The following is a 20,030-nucleotide window of genomic DNA, read 5'->3' as shown; positions in this document are numbered from 1 at the left end:
TGGCGAGACCTTCTAACCTTTTCACTTAACAACCACATTACTAACAACAACCACAGAAATTCACTTAACAGCCGTGGCAAGAAAGCTCGCCAACTGTCTCACTTAGCAACATAAATCCTGGGCTCAATTGTGCTCGTAAGTCGAGGACCACCTCTACTAGCAGTCAACAGGAGAGCAGCGTCCTCCGCGTCCACCACTGTACCGTCCAAAATTCACAAGAGCAAACCAGTAACCCGACGCCCTTCCTTGGATGGAAGGCGAAAACAGCAGCTCTTCCTCGGCTTGGCCGATTCCCCTCCCCGCAGATGTATTTTTGGCGTCGGCTCAGAGGCTCAAAGCCTCCTGGCACCCTCCGGTCCAAAACAAAACCAGCGTTTCCAAGGAAAACCTCCAAACAACAGACCGCTTCTCGCCTTCGCGATCTCTGCAATTTCTATCAACGCTTCCGGATCTTTAACCGCATCCGAGAAGTTGCGCGGAAGGGGGGGGGGTCGTTTAAAAAAAAAGTGTTTCGAAATAAATAATTTGGGTTGCCAACGACGGATTCCTATCCTCTCCCACCGGACCCCCAAAAGGGGGTTATTGCTCGCCTCCCCCCCCCATTCAGCTTTGCCCGGCTGCAAAAGCGCGCTTTGCGGTCGAGAGGAGTCACCTTGAGCCTCCCCAACCCCCCCCCATGCTTGTTTATTTAGGAGGCTAAAGAAATCAACATGTGCCCATATTCGACCAACGGCGTAAGCCATTAGCCATTGTTTGCAAATCCGAACCACGGGGTCCGGCACGGGCTTTGCTTCCCGTCAGGATCCAGCCAGAAGGATCCTGCGCCTTTCCCCCGCGCTGACGGGTTCTCCCCCATGCAAGCGAAGCGTTTCAAGGGGGCTCCCGAGGCAACCCGGAGTTCAATCGTCGGTAGGGTTGGGGAGGACGCGGAGCGCTTCTTTCCCAAGAGGAGGAGGAGGAGGAGGAAGGCAAATCGAGACCCACTCACCGCAAGATACCCCTTTCCAAGCAGAGGCGTCCTCGGTTCCTGCCGCCCCACCGCTTCTGCCTGGGCTACCCCTCAGCTGTTGTCACTCGGGCTTTAACTCTCCCTCCGCCTCCCCCCGTTTGGTTTATACATAGTCTCGGGCCGTCTATTAGCAGCTGCCTGGACGCTCCCACTTCTCTGCGAGGAGAGGGGGGGGTGAAAACGTTTCGTTCCTTATCTTAACCAACGCGACAGGCCAGGAAAGCGACGCTCGGAGAGCGAAGCGACGAGCTTTAGGCCGGACAGGTCGAATCCTGCTGCGGGGTACTTTTCCAAAAAAGTGAGGCAAATCCGTCCTTCCATGTCAGGAGCCTTGCTCCCCTTCCCCCGGGCACCAATGCTCTCTCCCTGCTGGAGGGGCGGGGCTGAGCGATGTTTACGGAAGCGAGCGGGTGTCCCCAGTTCTCCCTGCTTGCTCGGCTGGGAGGTTGCCTCCTCCGGGCGGCTCTTGTTGTGGTTGGGCGTGCCAGCGCGGGGGCCAAAACACGGCTCTTTCCTGCCCTCTCAGGCGGCCGGTTTAGGTTGCTGCAGGGACGTAGATTGTTCGGTTCTGTCCTGACTGTGTCCTAATGCTTGCCTTCTTGAGTTGGCCACCTGTATGTGATAAAACAGCTTCTCGCTGACGGCGGAAGATAAGAGCAGGAGCGGGTTTCGCAGAAGGGAAGCGAAAGAAGACAAGAGCCACGACGTTGTAAATTGTTGGCCCCAGGATGCTAAATTTAAATGGCTTTGTACTGGGATTCATTCAGCCTCCCGGATTTTCAGGTTCGGGGTCTGTAGAGAGTCTCAGTCATCCAGGTCATGGTTGTCCTACAGGGGCTTTTTCAGGAGGCAACTGGATTTTTCTTATTTTTTCTTTTCAGTTTTGGAGGTGTTAGCTCCAACACGTCCGCAGTAGCTAAAGGGTCTGGGCCAGAAATGGATCAGACAACAAATCCATGGAAAGGTTTGCCTTAAAGCTAACTCCTTCGCGTTTTGTTCCTTCGTTTGGTGGGTCCTTTAATGATTGATTAATCTTTCTTTAATCGATTTATTACAGTCTTAGACCAGAGACCAGAACAAATAAAAACATTCATTATATATGCAATTAAAAATTCTAGTATAAAATAATAAATAACAACTAAAATCTATAGATCATTTGGTGGGTGTCATGATCCCTTGGGGTACTTTACAAACCTTGATATTAGGGGAAATTTCCATTTTCAAAGGCAACTGAAAAGCAGTTGGAGGTAACAATTATGAAGGAATGTTGCCCTGTGATCTACTTGGTAGCTATTGGAGACATAATTGTTATGGAAAATAAGATGAACAGTATATAGTTAAATATTAATTTTATTTAGCAATGCTGTTTTACTGTGAGACACTATGGAATGAGCAGGAGAGTACTGACACTTTTGAACTTTGGTGTTGGAGAAGACTCCTGAGAGTAGTGTGGACAGGCAAGAAAATGGATCATCAAACACATTAACAGAGTTCTCATTGGAGGCACAATTGACTAAACCTCAAATTGTCCCACTTTGGACACATAAAGACTCAGCTCTCTGGAAAAGGCTGTGATGTTGAAAATGTTGAAGGAAAAAGAAGAGGATGACCAGCAGTAAGTTAGATAGACTCTGATGTGGTGGTGATGAGTGCACCATTAGAACAGTGTTTTTCAACCTTTTTTGTGCAAAGGCACACTTTTTTCATGAAAAAAATCACGAGGCACACCACCATTAGAAAATGTTAAAAAAAATTAACTCTGTGCCTATATTGACTATATATAAAGTGTTTTTCCCACGGCACACCTTACACTATGTCACGGCACACTAGTGTGCCGTGGCACAGTGGTTGAAAAACACTGCATTAGAAGACCTGAATGATCAGGTTGGGGACAGATTGTCATGAAAAAAAAAACCTGGTCACTAGGAACCAAGCACAACTTGATGACAGATAATAAAAAAGTCTATTTTAAGTTCTCCCCAAAATCAGTTTTTACAGTAACAAAATGACCTGTCATAAAGTAGATCACAGATTTGTTTAGCCCCCAAAATTGCCTTGAAAAGATTAAATTTTTTGAAAGTCCAATGTTAAATTTAAATTATAGCCAACCTATTTCAAAATATATGCTGCAGTTTCTTCCATTAATGCTTTAAATATTAATAAATCTTGAAGAGATTAAGGTACATATTTGTATTTGCTAAACTGACCTACCCCATTTCTTGGAAGAACCAACTCTTTATCATATGGGGCGCCACCTGTTAGGAGGGCAGGATGGTAGACTTTTTCCAGCTTTATAGTCAAGACACTCCCATACTACAGTAGTGTCGTTATTTTTCCTTCTTCCCCATGACTATTTAAACAGCCACACCCAGCCACTGTTACAAAATCTATTTGCTCAGTTCTCTCAGAAGCTGAAGAAATATCATTGCTCAGTCTAGAGTGAAAAGTCATTCTTCAGGTTGAGAAAAATTGCCATGGCTGCAAATATAATCCACATATTACAATAGACAGTTGCCAACTATATGTAGTCTATTGTGAGGAATGAATGCTTGATAAAAGAAATTAAGGGTGTGTGTAAGATCTGGTTCCTTTTATAAAGAAGTGAAAATTGGATATGGCAGAAGAAACATAATTTAAATGCAGTGGAAATGGGATACATAGGTCTGGAATAAAATAGGTAGCGTCAAGAATGATTGGGTTGAATAAAGAATTGACCAAATCATGAGTATCAAAGAAAAACATTGGGGTGTTTTTGTCATATTATAATGTACAGTAATGGATTTAGTTTGATTGCAAAATAAATGAAGAGCAAATAGATGAAGAAGAAACCTGATTGGGCAGATTTGACAAGATCCTGAAAAAGTGATGAGAAGTCTAAAGATCAAAGATCAATATACAAAATGAGTGAAATTATGGCTTGCCAAGCAGAAAGGTATACTGAATGAATTTGATTGCTAAATATGAAAGGTGTGATGGATATGTACATATGCCAACTGCTTTTCTTCTGGCAGGCCTCAATACTTCTAACTCTGCATTTTGGGTGCTATTTATCTATTAAAGCCAGCAGGCTCAGGATCACCAGCAGAAAAAGTACCGTAGTTGGCAATCCTACTTACAGATCTACACTTACCCTTGTTTACAATATTTTATCATGCCAGCAATGATTAAAATGTGAAGGAAATAAAAGCACATGGAATTTCACTTTAATCAGAAATTCATAACTGATTTTTGTTATCTTTTCAATGTATTATTCAAAAAATGTTTAAAATGAAGCTAATTGTGGAGGACTGGAGTACATCAAGTTCTACTAACAATACAAAGATATAGATTTGTTTAGTTCTATAAATACAAATAAAATATAACATATTTGTTTTAGTTATGCTACCAGCAGGGAATTGGAAGCATCTTTTACTGGCTGTCAAAATTATTTCAGCAGACTGTTTCCCAGTATTCCTAGTTTCTTCCAGCTGTGCCCAGGCTGGCTTCAAATGTTTGATGTCTTATTACTCTCACAATTTCCACACAACATGAACAATAGGCTGCCTGGGGATTCTGGGACATAAAGGCTGAACACTTGATTTAGGAATGCTGGTTTATCCTTTTCCCGGCCTTTATAACTATCATCTGTCAGAATTTGAGATTGGATTTGACTGCTAAGGTGGGCAAATACTATCTAAGTGCCATTGGTCAGTGAGCTGTTTATTTTCATTTCTTATTTGAGTAAGTCAGGCTGTATAGGATACATAGTTTTTTCTTTGACATAGCTGACTTCTGGAGAAGAGATAGGGCAGTAGGGCATAATATCCAGATGAAAAAAAAGCAATATCACTGAAGGAAGGCCCAGAGGAAATTTCTGTCTCAGGTTGCCAAAAATATACACTCCATTTAAGCACAAAGACAAAGCAAGAAGGCTACTGTTGACTTGCTCAAACATATTGTCTGTTTTCAAGTAGTTTTTCTTGGGTATTGTTAACATGGACCTGGCACCCTATAACCAGGTGGCACTTAGAGCCATATCTGAGGACATGTGAGGTGTTGCCCTATGTCAGCTCCAGCGCGCATGCGTACGCTGGCCAGCTGATTTTCAGCCTTCTGGAGGGCGGGGGGGGGGGGCGTTTTCATCTTTCTCAGACTTCAGGAAAGCCTCTGAGGCGGTGGATGGCGAAAAATGGGCCCAATGATCTACCAAAAGCTGGGCCTGTTTTTCACGATCCACAGGCTCCGGAGGATTTCCTGAAGCCTGGGGAGGGTGAAAAACAGCCCAAAGGGCCTACCGGACATCTGGAGGCTTCAGTGAGGCATGCATGCATGCACGAGGGAGAGTACAGGAGGGTTGTGCATACATGTGCCGGGGGGGGGGACTACATTATGGGTGTGGGCACGCATATGCTATCGCACACGCTCCCTTTTGGTACCCAAGCAAAAAAATGTTCGACATCATTGCCCTAGCCTAGAACATACAATTCAGTAAATGGACTGTAGTTATAAAAAAATATGCCACAAGGAAATGCTTTTATTTAAGAGAGTATGTATGGAAATTTGAGAGGATGTTATTAGTGCATTCATAAAACTGCAATGTTGATTTATGGCCAGTAACCGCCATTTATTAAAAGAGAAAGTGGTGCCTTTGAGTCTTGTTCTTGTTGCTCCTTTGTTTCCCTTTACTTCTGCCAGAATGATCCCTAGTATCCAATTACATTTTTCTAAGTTGATGTTCTAGTTATGTGAAGCTGATAAAGCTCATATGGAATAAAACCTGTAAAGGTTCTGATCGCTAATTTTATTATGTGCATAATAGTTCAGCAACAAAAATGTTCCCTATCCAACTCAAACAGTACAGCTCAAAGATCTTTATCCAAAGGGAGATATGTACAGGTAGTCCTTGATTTATGACCATAATTGAGGCCAAGATTTTAGTTGCTATGCAAGATAGTTAAGTGAGTTTTACCCCATTTTACAACCTTTGTTTCCACAGTTTTAAGTGAATCACTGCTGTTAAGTTAGTAACATGATTACTAACTGAATCTGGCTTCCCCATTGACTTGTCAGGAGGTTACAAAAGGTGATCCCATGATCTTGGGACACTGCATCTGTCATGTGTCAATTGCCAAGCACCCAAATTTTGTTCACATGACCATGCTTCAACAGTCATGTGAGAAACGGTAATGTCATTTTTTCAGTGCCATTGTAACTTTGAATGGTCACTAAGCAAACAGTTGTAAGTTGAGGACTGCCTGTAGATTTTGTTTTCATTGGTGTATTCATTCTACCTAGACCAGGGCGCGGCCCATGGGCTGGATGCATCATGCGCTGGCCACATCTATGCCTGATTTGGCGAAGGGGGAAAAAGTCGCAATACGTCACGTGACACCTTCGCAACAACTTGAGTTTGCAGATGCATCCAATTCCATGTAACAGTACATTAACAGCAAATGGGAAGTTAGAAATTAGAATTAGAAAGTTGGAAGTCATAGTCCTTGGTCAAAATAAAAGTCTGTAAATATTATTTAACTAATACATTTTTCACAGAAGTACTTCAAGTTTATGTTTAGGGTTTTTTTTTAAAATTCTGCCCTTACCAAGGTCAACCACCGTTCATGGGGATTACTTGAATCCATTTACAAATGCTAGGCTGCTGCCATGTCTTTTTAGTTATCTAGAAAGTTTACGAGACCTATTTGGTGCATAAGGTTTATAAAGATGAAGTTGGAATTTACACCATGCAAGCATCTCCTGTCAGAAACTGCTGAGAAGGTTGGAGAAGGTAATCTTCCAACATCCCCTTACTATTAATCTAGAGTAGTTCTTTTCCCATCAAACAGACTCAATATATTCTGCTTTTAGAGAAAAAGAAGTATTTAAAGAAACATCTATATTTACCTATAGTCACAGCTGTCTGAAATAGCTTCAACATTGGCCTCCCCCCCCCCTTGTAGCAAAGTTACCACTTGAAAGAGTGCAATGACAATAGTATAATAATTACACTTCTGCAGTTTGCAGCTGGATCACAGAATCAAATTCTTATCCCTCCTTAAAAAAATTTATATTTGGCAAAAGTTTTAAAAAAGTTTTAAGAATTGCAAAAATGCTTAGCTTTTTTTCATTGTGCAATTGCTGTGTATCACTCTCAGCATTTCACAGAAACCCTTCTTCTTTCTATAAATTGTTTTCGTTTGATATTATTAAAGGCTCAGTTGCTTCTGCATGAAAACTCCTTGCACTCCTGTCAAAAAGCGATGTTATCTTTTCCTTTCCCTACAACTTTTTTTTCTGAAAAAAAGTGGAAGAAGCAGTAGTAAAACATTAGGATACAAATGGAAAATATCTGAAGGCATTGTTTGAGTGGGAAGTAGATCTAACTTCCCAGTAACAAAATAAATTGCATCACTAGGCACATTCATTGCAATAAATTCCAGTTGCTTCCTGCTGGAATAACAAGACTTTGTATGAGCAGAGCCTTACCATCCTGTGTGCACAAAACTATGCCCTCAGTGCAGGAGGGCATTTGGACCTAGCAAATGGAAAGCACCCAACATTGGCATCAACCTGATTGGTGGCAGAGATGTCAATTTGGTTCTAGCATAGATCTACAGCTTCTTTAGATCTGACCTCTAAATTAATAGTTTTGCTGAAATCTGGCCTTTATGAGTGACTAGGATTCAGAATATGGCACTTTCCCATTATAGAATATTATTCCTACCACCAAGAATGTTTAAAGTCTAGTCCTATGAAATAGTTTACATGCAGGCACGCAAAGGCTACAGGTTCAGGAAGACAATTTGCCTGCACATATTCCATATATGATGTCTTTCCTCCCTCCCCCTTTCTACAAAAGGTGGGTCTTTTCTCTGAAAACTCATACATTGGACTAGCAGACCACACCACAGAAATTAACAGGATTTTTTTTCCAACTAAGAGTACTGTACATGCAGTTCATCAAAAATCTCCTAAGTGACAATCCCTGCTGAGTCTTTTCCCCAAATTGCACCTAATCACAGCACAAAAACCACACATTTTTTATCCAGCCTCCTTGACATTACTTTCATCTTATCCTCAGCCCATAGATAAGAAAGACTCAAGACATTCTTAACTGGTCCGGAGTTAATAGTTTATTAGCATTTTCTGCCTTATTCCCACAGGGTTCAAGGACAACCTCAAGGTGTGTAAAATCTGCTGGGCTTATCTGAGAACCTGAGAAGTAAGTGACTTGAAGAAAGACAATGCATTAGCAAAATAGTAAATTTTATGACAAAAAAAAATGCTATCAGGGCTTGTTTATGATATGACTAGGTATGAGTGGGAAAAGGCCTGTAGCCTGCAATTATAATATTAAATATATCCATTTTATTCCTCTTAAAAGAAATAATTAAAAGCAATATTTAAACAACCAGGAAGAAAGAAGCAATCATTTGGGCCAAATTTTAATATAAGACTAATCTCTGACTACATGAAACAATCCCTGTTAGTTCATCTACCCTGCCACCCCCGTGTTGATCCTCAATTTCCCAAACTCTCCCAGGATCTCTTTAGGTTCTCCCCTAGATATAATCCAAGTTCAAAATTCTTGGATATGAAGGGTTTTCCAGGAAAAAAAAATCGAAGCGGCTGCGCTCAAGGCAACAAAGAGGCTTTTAAGGCTGCAAAAACCAACATATTTATAACTTCAGAAATGTAGGTGAGGGATTTTTTTTGGGGGGGGGGACAGGAAATTTCACATCACTTCGCCCGAGTTTGAAGCAAACTTTTGCCAAAGCGCCGAGCGCAGGAAATGCAGCTCCCCTCCCCCTCATTTATCTCTGCGCTCCCGGGCCATCCTTTTCCTCCTCGATCGGTGTGCGTGGCATTTCCCACCCCTCCGTTATGGAACTCGGGAGGCGGCGCTCGCCGTTGGGCAGGGCGGAGATGAAGCCCGCCTGAATTCCGTGCCTTCCCTCCCGTCTCTCCGTGCCGAAATTGAATGGAGAAGCAGACCCTTCTCCCAGCTCCAGCCGCTTTTCTTCTCGCGCGGCCTCCAAGCGCGCCTCAGTGAATTCTCCCCATCTCGCTCCGACGCCTTCAAGAGTACGAAAGGATCAAGGGCGCCTCGCTCGGCTTAGCATGTCATCCTCCGCGGCCAAACAAAGGAGCGGCAAGAACAGCGGCAACCCCACTTCTTCCGAAAAGGGGGCCCATTCCAACCAACCCGATGACGTGGCAAAGAAGCAGCAGCAGCAGCAGCCGCCGCCGACCCCGGCCCACTCCAAAGGCAACAAAGGGGGCTCTCCGCCGTCTGGCGGGGGCAAAGCTGCCTCATCCTGCAGCTGCGGCGCCATCCTGAACTTTCTCCTCTCCGTGACTTTCTTGGCAGCCGCTGCGGCTTCGGGATATTACGTCCATCACCTTCTGGGGGAAGTCAGTCAGATCAGCCTGAGGCAGGAAAGCTTCGCCAAACAGCGGGAAGAACTGGCCCGTTCCTTGGAAGGCGCCATGCAAAAGGTAGTTGGGTGGGATAATGAAGAAACATTTTTTCCCCGGGAAAGGCCGAGTGCAGCCCTTGCGAGGCCGCCGAGCTGGAGCGTGTGGTTGTGTGTGTGTGTGTGCGTGCGTGCGTGTGTGTGCGCGCGCCCATCATTTGCCCCCGGTTTTGGATTTAATTGCTCCGAGTGTTGCGGCAATATTTCGCCTGGCTTGAAACGCCACCTAATTTGCTCGCCTGAAGCAACCGCGCCGAAGAGGAAGGCTTTAGTTATCTCCAATGGTTGTCTTTCCGCGGAGAAAGGTGGAGAAAGCTGCTGGTGGTCTCCTCTCTTTGTTATTTGGGTTGAGAGTGGAGGGATTTGCCTTTGCTCCTTGCAAAAAAACCCCCAAACATTTTCCTCCCAAGGAGCGGGTTTTTTTTTTGCAAGCCACGTTTTAGCACGTGCGGTCCATGCGCCGCTTGCAATGCGCAGCATGGCATTTGCAGAGAAGAGCCAGGCAATAAAGTTGAAGACTTCGGGGAAAGAAAAACAACTACATTAAGGATTAACAATTGATTGTTTTCTGATAATTTGGAATTCCTTTTTAGTCTTCGCCAGACAGTATGGCGACAGAGAATGGAGAGGTTCGCGCAGTTGTGGGGTCCCTAGATTTTCTAGTTTTTCCTGTTTGCACGTAGAAAATCGGATAGTAAAAAAATATACAAGTTTTCTCAGCCAATCAAGTAGTGTTTACTCTTTGAGAATTGCCCTCAGAGTTGCAGCCCAAGAAGTCTTGTGAAAGTCTAACTAACCCAACGTGGCTTAAGTTTTTGTGAGCCATACATAACACATACTTGAATCTTGACTACAAAAGTTAATGTTGCAGTGTTTTCAATGAGTACTTTCCATCGGGTGAGGATGCATTCATAAGATAATTGAATGCTTATTCCGCTGTTCCCAAAATGGTGCCCTTGGGAGTTATTGTACCAATTCCAAAATTTAGTTTTACTGAGTGGAAATTTCAGGGGTTGAAATCCATTAACTCAGGAGTGGCCCATTTTGTGTAAAGTGGATTAGAATATGAATTCATTCTTAACTATATTTGGATATTTAATTAAATACACATTTCACTTTTTTAAAGATGAAGTCTCCAAGATTTCTGTGAACAAATTACAGATTGCGCAGCAAAGCTATGGAGGAAGTTTGTGGACCACAGATTGCTATGTTCATCTTTAAGTAATCTAAATCGGTGGTTCTTTTGATGTGCTGGATTTACAGTAATTGGCTTCTAAACTTCTGCTCAAAGGCCACTGGGCATTGTAGTTTTTGGGATGAGGAGGGCATAGCTTCACTATATAGTTGAGGACAGTATTTTATGTAGTCATAGAATCTAGTGGTTATCTTTCAATTTGTTCTGTTTGCAACTACGGTATAAGAGTTAGAAAATCAAGGTTTTCTGGGTTTTTTTCAAACTATTTTTTAAAATGTTTTTAGAACTTTAAGATTACATTATAGGGTTCTGTAAGATCATTTTTTTAAAAGTTCACTTGAACAGAGCCAATTTTTTTTATCACTGTTCATTATTGATGAGGAGCTTGAGGAATTATTTTTTACCTGATGCTTCCATGGCTTGAAAACTCTTAAGTTCCATCTAGGACAGAGTTTATTAACCTACTATGGACTTCAACTCCCAGAATTGCCTGGGCAGTCCTTACAGCACATATTAAAGCAGCTGAGGTTGCAAAACACTGCTTTAGTGAATTTATGACACAGGTAAATTTGAAGCAGGGTGCTCTGTGATTAATCTGTGGTGTAGTACTGTGTGACTGAGGTTTAAAGAATTATGTGCCCAGATTTGTGGTGTATGTATTAAATCCAGTGTAGCTCACATTTTTGCTGATTCTCATTTTTGCTGATTTTGCTGATTTCAGTTGAATCAATACAATACAATAAAATACAATAGCAGAGTTGGAAGGGACCTTGGAGGTCTTCTAGTCCAACCCCCTGCCTAGGTACCATTCCAGACAAATGGCTATACCATTCCTATACCATTCCAGACAAATGGCTATCCAACATCTTCTTAAAGATTTCCTGTGTTGGGGCATTCACAACTTCTGGAGGCAAGCTGTTCCACTGATTAATTGTTCTGTCAGGAAATTTCTCCTCAGTTCTAAGTTGCTTCTCTCCTTGATTAGTTTCCACCCATTGCTTCTTGTTCTACCCTCAGGTGCCTTGGAAAATAGTTTGACTCCCTCTTCTTTGTGGCAACCCCTGAGATATTGGAACACTGCTATCATGTCTCCCCTAGTCCTTCTTTCTATTAAACTAGACATACCCAGTTCCTGCAACCGTTCTTCATATGTTTTAACCTCCAGTCCCCTAATCATCTTTGTTGCTCTTCTCTGCACTCTTTCTAGAGTCTCCGCATCTTTTCTACATCGTGGTGAATCTAGGACAAGGCAAGAGATTCATTCCGTTTATATTACTGATAAGTAAAAGCCCCAAATTCACATTTCTTAAAATTCATCTGTCTTCTGCAAATAATGTCAGTAGATCAAAACGGTCATATTAGTTACAAAACATAAACCATTGCTACTATATACTTTACGATTTATTATCCTGTTTGTTTGTTTATAGAATTTATAAAGCAGTTCCTTTCAAGTGAGTGCCTCTGGGCAGCTAATAGTGCACAAAAGAATGTCAGGCTCAACTGACATCCTGGTCTCAGTGCTTGAGGAAAAAACAGGTCTTCAAGGCTTTCTGGAAGATTACCAGAATCGGGGCCCTCCCTATGTCATGAGCAGAACAGGGGGCTGTTTTATAGGACAGGAGCCACAAAAGGAAGACATACAGGAGACTCTGTTTCAGAGTCAGCAAAAATCACAAGGGACAAGAGGTCTTGCAAGTAATCTGGTTTTGTACTTTACATCAGGCTTGGGATGTAAGTGCAAGTTTTCCTTGATCCACATGCAAGATCCCGAGGGGATCTCAAAAGCAGCGTCTCTGTTTCAGTCTTACCTTGTATCCTGTTTTAAGATAGATAAAGCAGATATAAAGTTTTTCAGTAGCACCAGGGTGTTGTGACCTGCCAATGGCCAGCAGAGCTAGAAGCAGATTCGAACAATGAGGAGGTTAAGGAGGAACATGGATCAGTCCTGGAGTCTGGGGAAGGCTCTGATGAGGGCTCTGTTGGAGGCAGAGAGGGGGCCAGAATCGTATGCCAGTTATCAGCTGCCTTCAGAGTCAGACATCAGTGAGGCAGACAAACAGCGGGAGCCTGTTCCCAGTGTGCGCATGCGCAAAGTTGTCAGACCAAGAGAACAGCTAAAGAACGGGTCGACTTGGGAGTAAGGCCACAGGTGGACAATGAATGACCCCTCCCAGAGGAAATAAAAGAGGAGCGAAAGGGGAGGGGTGTTTGCAGAAGACAATTAGTTTGCTTAATTGCTTCATGAGACTCCTTGCCAAGTTTTGCAGATATCAGCCTGGCAGCTCTCCAAGCTTGATAAGGTCTGTGACTGTAAATCCACCCTTGAAAGACTTTGCTGGATGTGAAGGAGCAGAATTCACACTAAATTAATAAAAGGGTTTTTTGTCAGGGCAAGGAGTTTGCTTCATGCTCTTGAGAAGCCTAGTCAGAACACAATGTATACTATCCTGCTTGGGTCTCTGTGGTTGAAATTGCCCTTTGGGTTAGATTGCAAAGGTATTTAGAATCTGCATGGTTAAAGAAAAAGTGTACAATCCACCCACCCACCCACTCCTGGCAAGGTTTGACTATACAGTACAGACATAGCCCAAATTTTCTGTACAGTATGGGTTTATATTGGCTGTGAATGTGAACACATTTTATCTTCAATATTTATCTCCTACAAAGCAATATGTTTACAATTGATATCAGCCATAATGTTGTTGAACTAATGTCTTACTAGAAGCCAGAATGGCATTCTAAGTCTTACAACAGGAAAGTCGTCCCTGTCCTAATGTCCCCATTTATTTGTACCCATTTCCTGTGTTCTTATTCATGTTTTTTCTTATTCCTCTTATCTTGTACATGAATGATAAGCTAAATAAATACACAAAATATCCCATTGCTCTTTAATAAAGGAAAGGCATTGGCCACAATAGTATAGTATATAAGCTATCTTGGTTTTTGGATGAACAGAAAGTCTGCATATAAATCCAGTGATAAATTAGAAACAAATTAAAACTATGCTTTACTATTCACAGGTATTGGAGAGTAGTGAGTGTTTTTAACTATAGAACACACACAGCACACAGACACATATATATATATTTCAGTGGATTAATTTAGACTACTTGATGGGAAAATAAGATTGTATGGTTTGCATAATATTTATGTTCTGCAACAGAACAGCATCCTGAGTACATACATGTAGCAATTTATTTGAAATTACTAATGCAATAGTTGCATAATTAAAGGGATACCATGTCTAATAATGACAACCAGCAAATAGAAGGAAAAGTTAGTTTCCTGTGTCCCTGTGCTGCCATCTAGAGGTGATTATGGTTTTTCAGCCCAGATTGGGTAATGCTAATGTTGAAATACTTTCATTGTACTGTAACATGTGCCTTTCATGCATATTCCATGTGAATCTGCAGCACGGAATCTAGCTATTGGCACAGAAATGGATTATGAACATTTTAGACTCCATTTCAAAAATGGCAGTTTTTTATTGTGCTATTACTTTTTATTTCCATCAAAATCTTTGAAAATGGAAGCTGGTTGCTATAAAAAAAGTACAAGTCTGATAGGAATACAAATAATGTCACAAGGAGAAAGCTGTTAAAGCTTTTAATCAGATCACTAAACCATCTTATATTATAAATATTACATATGTATTTAAGTCATTTATTTTGATGTATCATATTGTCCAACGTCTTAGTTACTGACCATCCTATGTAGAACATGATCCATTTCGTTTTGCTAACCTTAATTTATTTCTATCTTTCCATTTCTTTTGTAGATGCAGTCTTTACAGTCTGCTTTTGGTGGCTTTGAATTGACATTGAAAAATGCTCAGCAAAAACAAGAAATCACTGAGAAGACTGTTAGACAAGGGGAGAGTGAAATCAGTCGCATTGGTGAAGTTCTCCAGAAACTACAGAATGAGATCCTTAAAGATTTGTCTGATGGTATTCATGTTGTAAAAGATGCCAGAGAAAGAGACTTCACGTCACTAGAAAACACCGTGGAAGAAAGGCTGACAGAGCTCACAAAATCTATAAACGATAATATTGCTGAATTTACACATATCCAGAAACAGAGCCAAGATGAAATCAATGAAGTTAAAAAAAAGGTGGCTTCACTTGGTGAAACAGAAACATACAAACATGACCTTCAGGTTTTGAAAGACGCCGTTGATGAGATGCAGAGATCCTTGAAAACCAAAGGGAAGACTATAGAAACCTTGCAAAGTACCATAGATTTGATGGAATCTGATGTCCTGTCTGAAGTGAAAGCACTTGTCAACCTCAAACAGGAACACGAGAAGTTTAAAGAAGTAGCTGACACAGAGCGCCTTTCATTACAGACTTTAGAAGAGAAAGTTCTTAAAGCAGAAGAATATCTTTCTCATCTTCCATTGGAGCTGAAGAAACTTAACGATGGCTTGATGCACATCAAGTCTTCTGATGGTATGCAAGACAGCTATGTGTTTTCCAAAGAGGATATAGAAAGTCTTCAGAAAAGCAATAAAGAATTGGAATCCAGGCTCAGGTCCATAGAGGAGAATGTTCAAGCTCCAACATCATCCTTTGCACAGAACACAGAAGGAACAGAAGCTTTTATTTTCAAATATGACACTAAGCTAACTGCGTTAGAAGAAGGTCTAGATTCTGTCCAGAGTACTATAGAAAATGATATACGATCATTGACTGATACTGTGAGGAGTCTTGGGGAAGCACAGCTCTCAATCTACGGTGATGTTGATGAACTAAGGAGAAGTCTGAGTGATCTGCCAAATAATGCTGATGCACTCGATCATATCCAGAAACAAGTTCTTGCTTTGCTGGACCAGGAAAAGTCTTCAGTGAATGTAGAGCAGTCTGGAGATAATAAGGCAGAACTCTCTTCCGTCAAAAATTCTGTTGATGATGTGCGATCTTCTCTTGGTCAGGTAGAATCTGACTTAAAAATGCTTAGGACAGCAGTTGACAGTCTAGTTGCTTACTCAGTGAAAATCGAAACCAACGAGAACAATGTGCAGACAATGAAGGATTCCTTAGATGACATAAGGAATGACTTGGATAGGTTGTTTGTTAAAGTGGAAGATATCCATGATATAGTTTGAGTATTGAGCATGTTTTAATTCTGAAATACAAAAAGAAAAAAATGTTTTCCTAGTCCAAAGGAGCTTTGTTGTTTTGGGGAAGTTGGTAGAATGAACTATTGATATCTCTGGAAAAAATGTTAAAATAATCCAGTTAGGTAGGTCCTATTATTCTACTATTTTAATTGCTAGGGCAAATTAATTTGTTTTCACAGCTTAATCTGTAGTACACTGGGCAAGGGTGTGGACCTAAGAAGCAAATTATGATGGCCATTGTCCTCTTAATTTAACAAACATGGGGGCAACATCATACTCAAAAGCTGTCCCACTCCTTTGAAAACCAATATACGTATGCATTATATTGCATACATCAGTCTTCTACCATTGAAATAAAGCAGCCAATCATAGAAGGTTCTATGTATTAATTAAAATACACAAAGGGCTGTAATTATATATAACAAGAGTATTCATATGGAAATTATTGTATGGAATAATCACATTTGAGTTAGGATTCTTCCATAATCCATGCTTGTCAACATAGCCATTCCATAACAAAATCAATGTAGCCATTCCACAACAAAACCAAAGGTGCTTTTGATGTGTCCAGAAGCAAATATTTGCAGTATTGGATAGAACTTTGCCATTATAGTAGTGCCTATTTTGGGGACAGTTTACTGTGATGTCAACTGAATTTGCATTTACCGTTTCTGTCCTAATTCATTGGTGCAAAGTTGTATAGGGTTAAGGTAGGGAAATGAAAAGGGGGGGTATACATGGAACATACCTCCCCCCCCAAAAAAAGAACAAAGGGCAATAAAAACAGAATTGTTTACTGCATTTAACATTTTCCTTGTGATATAACAAGATGCAACAGTGACATCTAGTATTAAGTGCCTTACGGTCTTCCTATTATTGACTTGGATGAAACAAAATTAGACTTGAGATTGATCATTTAAAAAGTCCAAGACATTAAAAATTACCTTTGGATTTGCGTAATTCTTCAAATAAGAGATATTCATAATGTTAATTTTACAGAACCACTGAGTTTTACAGTTGGGTAGATTCTTGTTTATCTTCTTTAGAAAATATGACCCTGGTTCTTCTGATGATTTATACATAATTGTTGAGAAAGATAAACAGAAGACAACTGCAAAGAATGCTCATAGAATCAGTAGTAGAGGCAACAGGTAATCCTCAGGAAGAGAAGCAGACAAGGTACGCAGTAGCCATTTATAACATAAGCAGTATATTCAGTAACTGCTTCTGTAGAAATACAATGCCTTAAAAACCAGAACTATGCCTTGTATTGAGATCAAGTTATTATTTTTTGGGAGTGCTTTTATTGTCTTTTTTTGTGAATCTTGAATGACTGTAGTTGGCTGTGAAAAACTTTCTTGGTATGTTTCATTTGAATAAACACTTATTCTTGTTGTAGTCAACCATTCTTTTCTAGTTTTGAGGAAAACAGAGTAATTATATAAGGAACAAAACAGACATAAGAAGTTCCTGAAGGTCTCTGACAGCAAAAAGGAGGCTGGGGGCGACATGTGCAAGTGAGGTGAGTCAATGGATGACATCCCCTCCCCCCTGAAAATAAGACTTGGTGCCTTTTTGGGTGGCAAAATATAAAGGTCTTATTTTCAGGAAAACACGGTATCTACCGCTTCACAGTGCTTTACAGCCCTCTAAACAGTTTAGAGTCTGCATATTTCCCCCAACAAGCTGGGTCCCCATTTTACCGACCTCAGAAGGATGGAAGGTTGAGTCAACCTTGAACTGGTTAAGATCAAACTCCTGCCTGTGTGCAGAGTTAGCCTGTAACATTGCCTTCTAACCAATGTGCCACCACACTTCCTATGAAGAAAGAACATTCATATTTCCAGTTCTAAAACAATTCTGACGACTAAGGTTTCTTTTGGTATATTGCTATTTTTCTAGGAATTCAGAATGAAGCTGCCGGTATGGTGTCTGAATTTCCATGGTTGAGGGTTGACTTGACCTGGGACTCCGAAGTGTTAGGTCCAGCATTTTAACCACTACAACAAACTGATTTGTTTGGCAAATATATAAAGTATATATATATTAAAATAGAGAAGAAAACTAATAGTACCTTCCTTCAAAATATCCATATGGCATGGGAGAGGAGGCAGGGGATCCTTGCTTTATGAAGGTGGCTGAAACCAGACTCCTTTTTATATAGAACGTGTTTGTCACTATTTTGATGGTTTTATTTGTCACTCATGGATACCCCTGAAATCAATGGCTCTTAGATATAGAAAACTAGAGAAATCTACAATTAAAACCAAAAGCAATGATTATTTAGAATCCTCTGTTCTTTCAACTTTTTTTATTTTATTTAGCTGAATTACATTTTTTTAAAAATCAGCCTGCAACTGAAAATAAGTCCTATTGTTGGATCTTGCATATGGTTAGAGCATGTGTGGCTGAACGCTAGCCGTGGGGTCCTTAATGTTCTCTGATAGTTTTCTTGCAGACGTTTCATTACCAAACTGGATAACATCATCAGTGCATTAGCTACTTCAGTTGTGTGATCTACCATATTTTTGGGAGTATAAGACACACCTTTTTCCCTCAAAAAATGGTGAAAATCTGGGTGCGTCTTATACATAGAATACAGTATTTTTGGCCTCCCGAAACCCCACCCCCTTTGCAAAAATGGCCATGCATAGCCTTTACGAGGCTTCCATAGTGCTGCGGGGGGCTGGGGAAGACAAAAATGAGTGAAAAATGGGCCATTTTTTGCTTATTTTTGCCCTCCCAGTCCCCAGGAACACTATAAGCCTCCTAAAGGCTATGCATGCCCTTTTTTTGACAAAAAAAATTTCTGCTAAAAATGGACCGTTTTTGGGAGGTCTGCAGAGTGCAAAAACTTTTTTAAAAGTTGCCTCTTCAAAATCTTGGTATGTTTTACACTCCAGTGTGTCTTATGCTCTGAAAAATATGGTATATATCACACAGTGGGAGAATATTACCACAGGTGCCCCAAACATAAGTGATGTTGAGCTGGCCATGCCCACTCTGGCCATGCCCACCCTGTCCCCCCCAAGGTTAAACACAACCCTGATGTGGCCCTCAATGAAATCGAGTTTGACACCCTTGCCTTAGATGATGGTGCTTTTAATCCTTGAGACACAACATGGAAATATATGGATTCAAACTCTATAATAGAGTTGGAAGGGATTACTCAAATCTCATTGCATGCAAGAATCCAGATTAAATCTTCGTTGTCAGATTGATGTCTGGTCTTGATTTGAACACATCCTGTAAATATATTAAATTTCACAATTTTGGATAATTGCAAACATTTGCCTTCATATTCACACTAATACACTAAAACAGTAATACATTGCAATTATGTGTGGTGTGAATCCATACATCAATATGAGAGCCAGTTTGGTCTGGTAGTTAAGACACCAGGCTAGAAACCAGGAGATTGAATTCCAGTCCCTCTTTAGAGGCATGAAAAACCGGCTGAGTGACTTTGGGCCAGTCATTGTCTCTTAACACAACTCAACTCTGAGGGTTATTGTGAAGACAACAGGAGGAGGAAGGAGTGTTAGGTATGTTTGCTGCCTTGAGCTATTTATATAAACAATAAACACAGGATAAAGTAAGACACTTTAAAAATAGCATGGTGATACACTCATATACATTAGTATCACATTGACTTACATTAATACTTTTGAACATCTTTTAATTCCTCCTGTGAGGAGAAGAACAATCTTCTTGTGCCATTTCCGTCATTGGACGTTGGCTATCATGTTGGCAATCCTATTTTTGTCAACAACCGTATGAAAAAGTGCTGCTGAGTTTTGTCCAAATCAGTCCCCTATGTTTGCCTTCAATCTTTCCCTGGAGGATTAAGTGAAGTATGTCATATTTTCCTGGGTGTTGCATCACATGTCCAAAATATTATTTCACTTTTTAATGGCTTTGATGATTTCCCTTTGCTTTCCCAGGCAGCTTATCACCTTCTCATTTGTGATGTTGTCAACCCAACCTATATGTAACAGCTGCCTGTAAATCCATATTTCAAATGCTTCTAGTCTCTTCAAGTGACTTTCTGTCAGAGACCAACTCTCCACTCGGTAGAACAGGATAGAAAAGATGTAAGATCTGACAAGTCTGATTTTGAGTCTTGGGCTTATGTCGTGACTGACCCTTTTCACGCATATAGAAGAACATTGCAAGACTATTACCATAGTTTTACCACAAAGTATTGACCTACATGAAATTGGTTTCCGGGTCCGCTCTTCCTTGAAGGCCAAC

General features: G+C 40.9%; 1 protein-coding gene across 1 annotated transcript; it reads left to right on the top strand.

The window, feature by feature from the left end:
* Positions 1–8,487: 8,487 nt before the first annotated feature.
* Positions 8,488–17,174, top strand: CKAP4 (cytoskeleton associated protein 4). Its single transcript, XM_014070690.2, has 2 exons — positions 8,488–9,484; positions 14,436–17,174. The coding sequence occupies exons 1-2, from the start codon at positions 9,107–9,109 to the stop codon at positions 15,759–15,761; spliced, it is 1,704 nt and encodes a 567-aa protein (XP_013926165.2). The 5' UTR covers positions 8,488–9,106; the 3' UTR covers positions 15,762–17,174.
* Positions 17,175–20,030: the final 2,856 nt, after the last annotated feature.

Source organism: Thamnophis sirtalis, unplaced genomic scaffold (genome assembly GCF_051295495.1).
Source record: "Thamnophis sirtalis isolate CommonGarterSnake01/CBP01778 unplaced genomic scaffold, rThaSir2_p1.2 scaffold_9, whole genome shotgun sequence".
Classification (NCBI taxonomy): Eukaryota; Metazoa; Chordata; class Lepidosauria; order Squamata; family Natricidae; genus Thamnophis; species Thamnophis sirtalis.
Note: the sequence above shows the minus strand (reverse complement) of the source record. Positions and strands in the feature narration are given on the sequence as shown.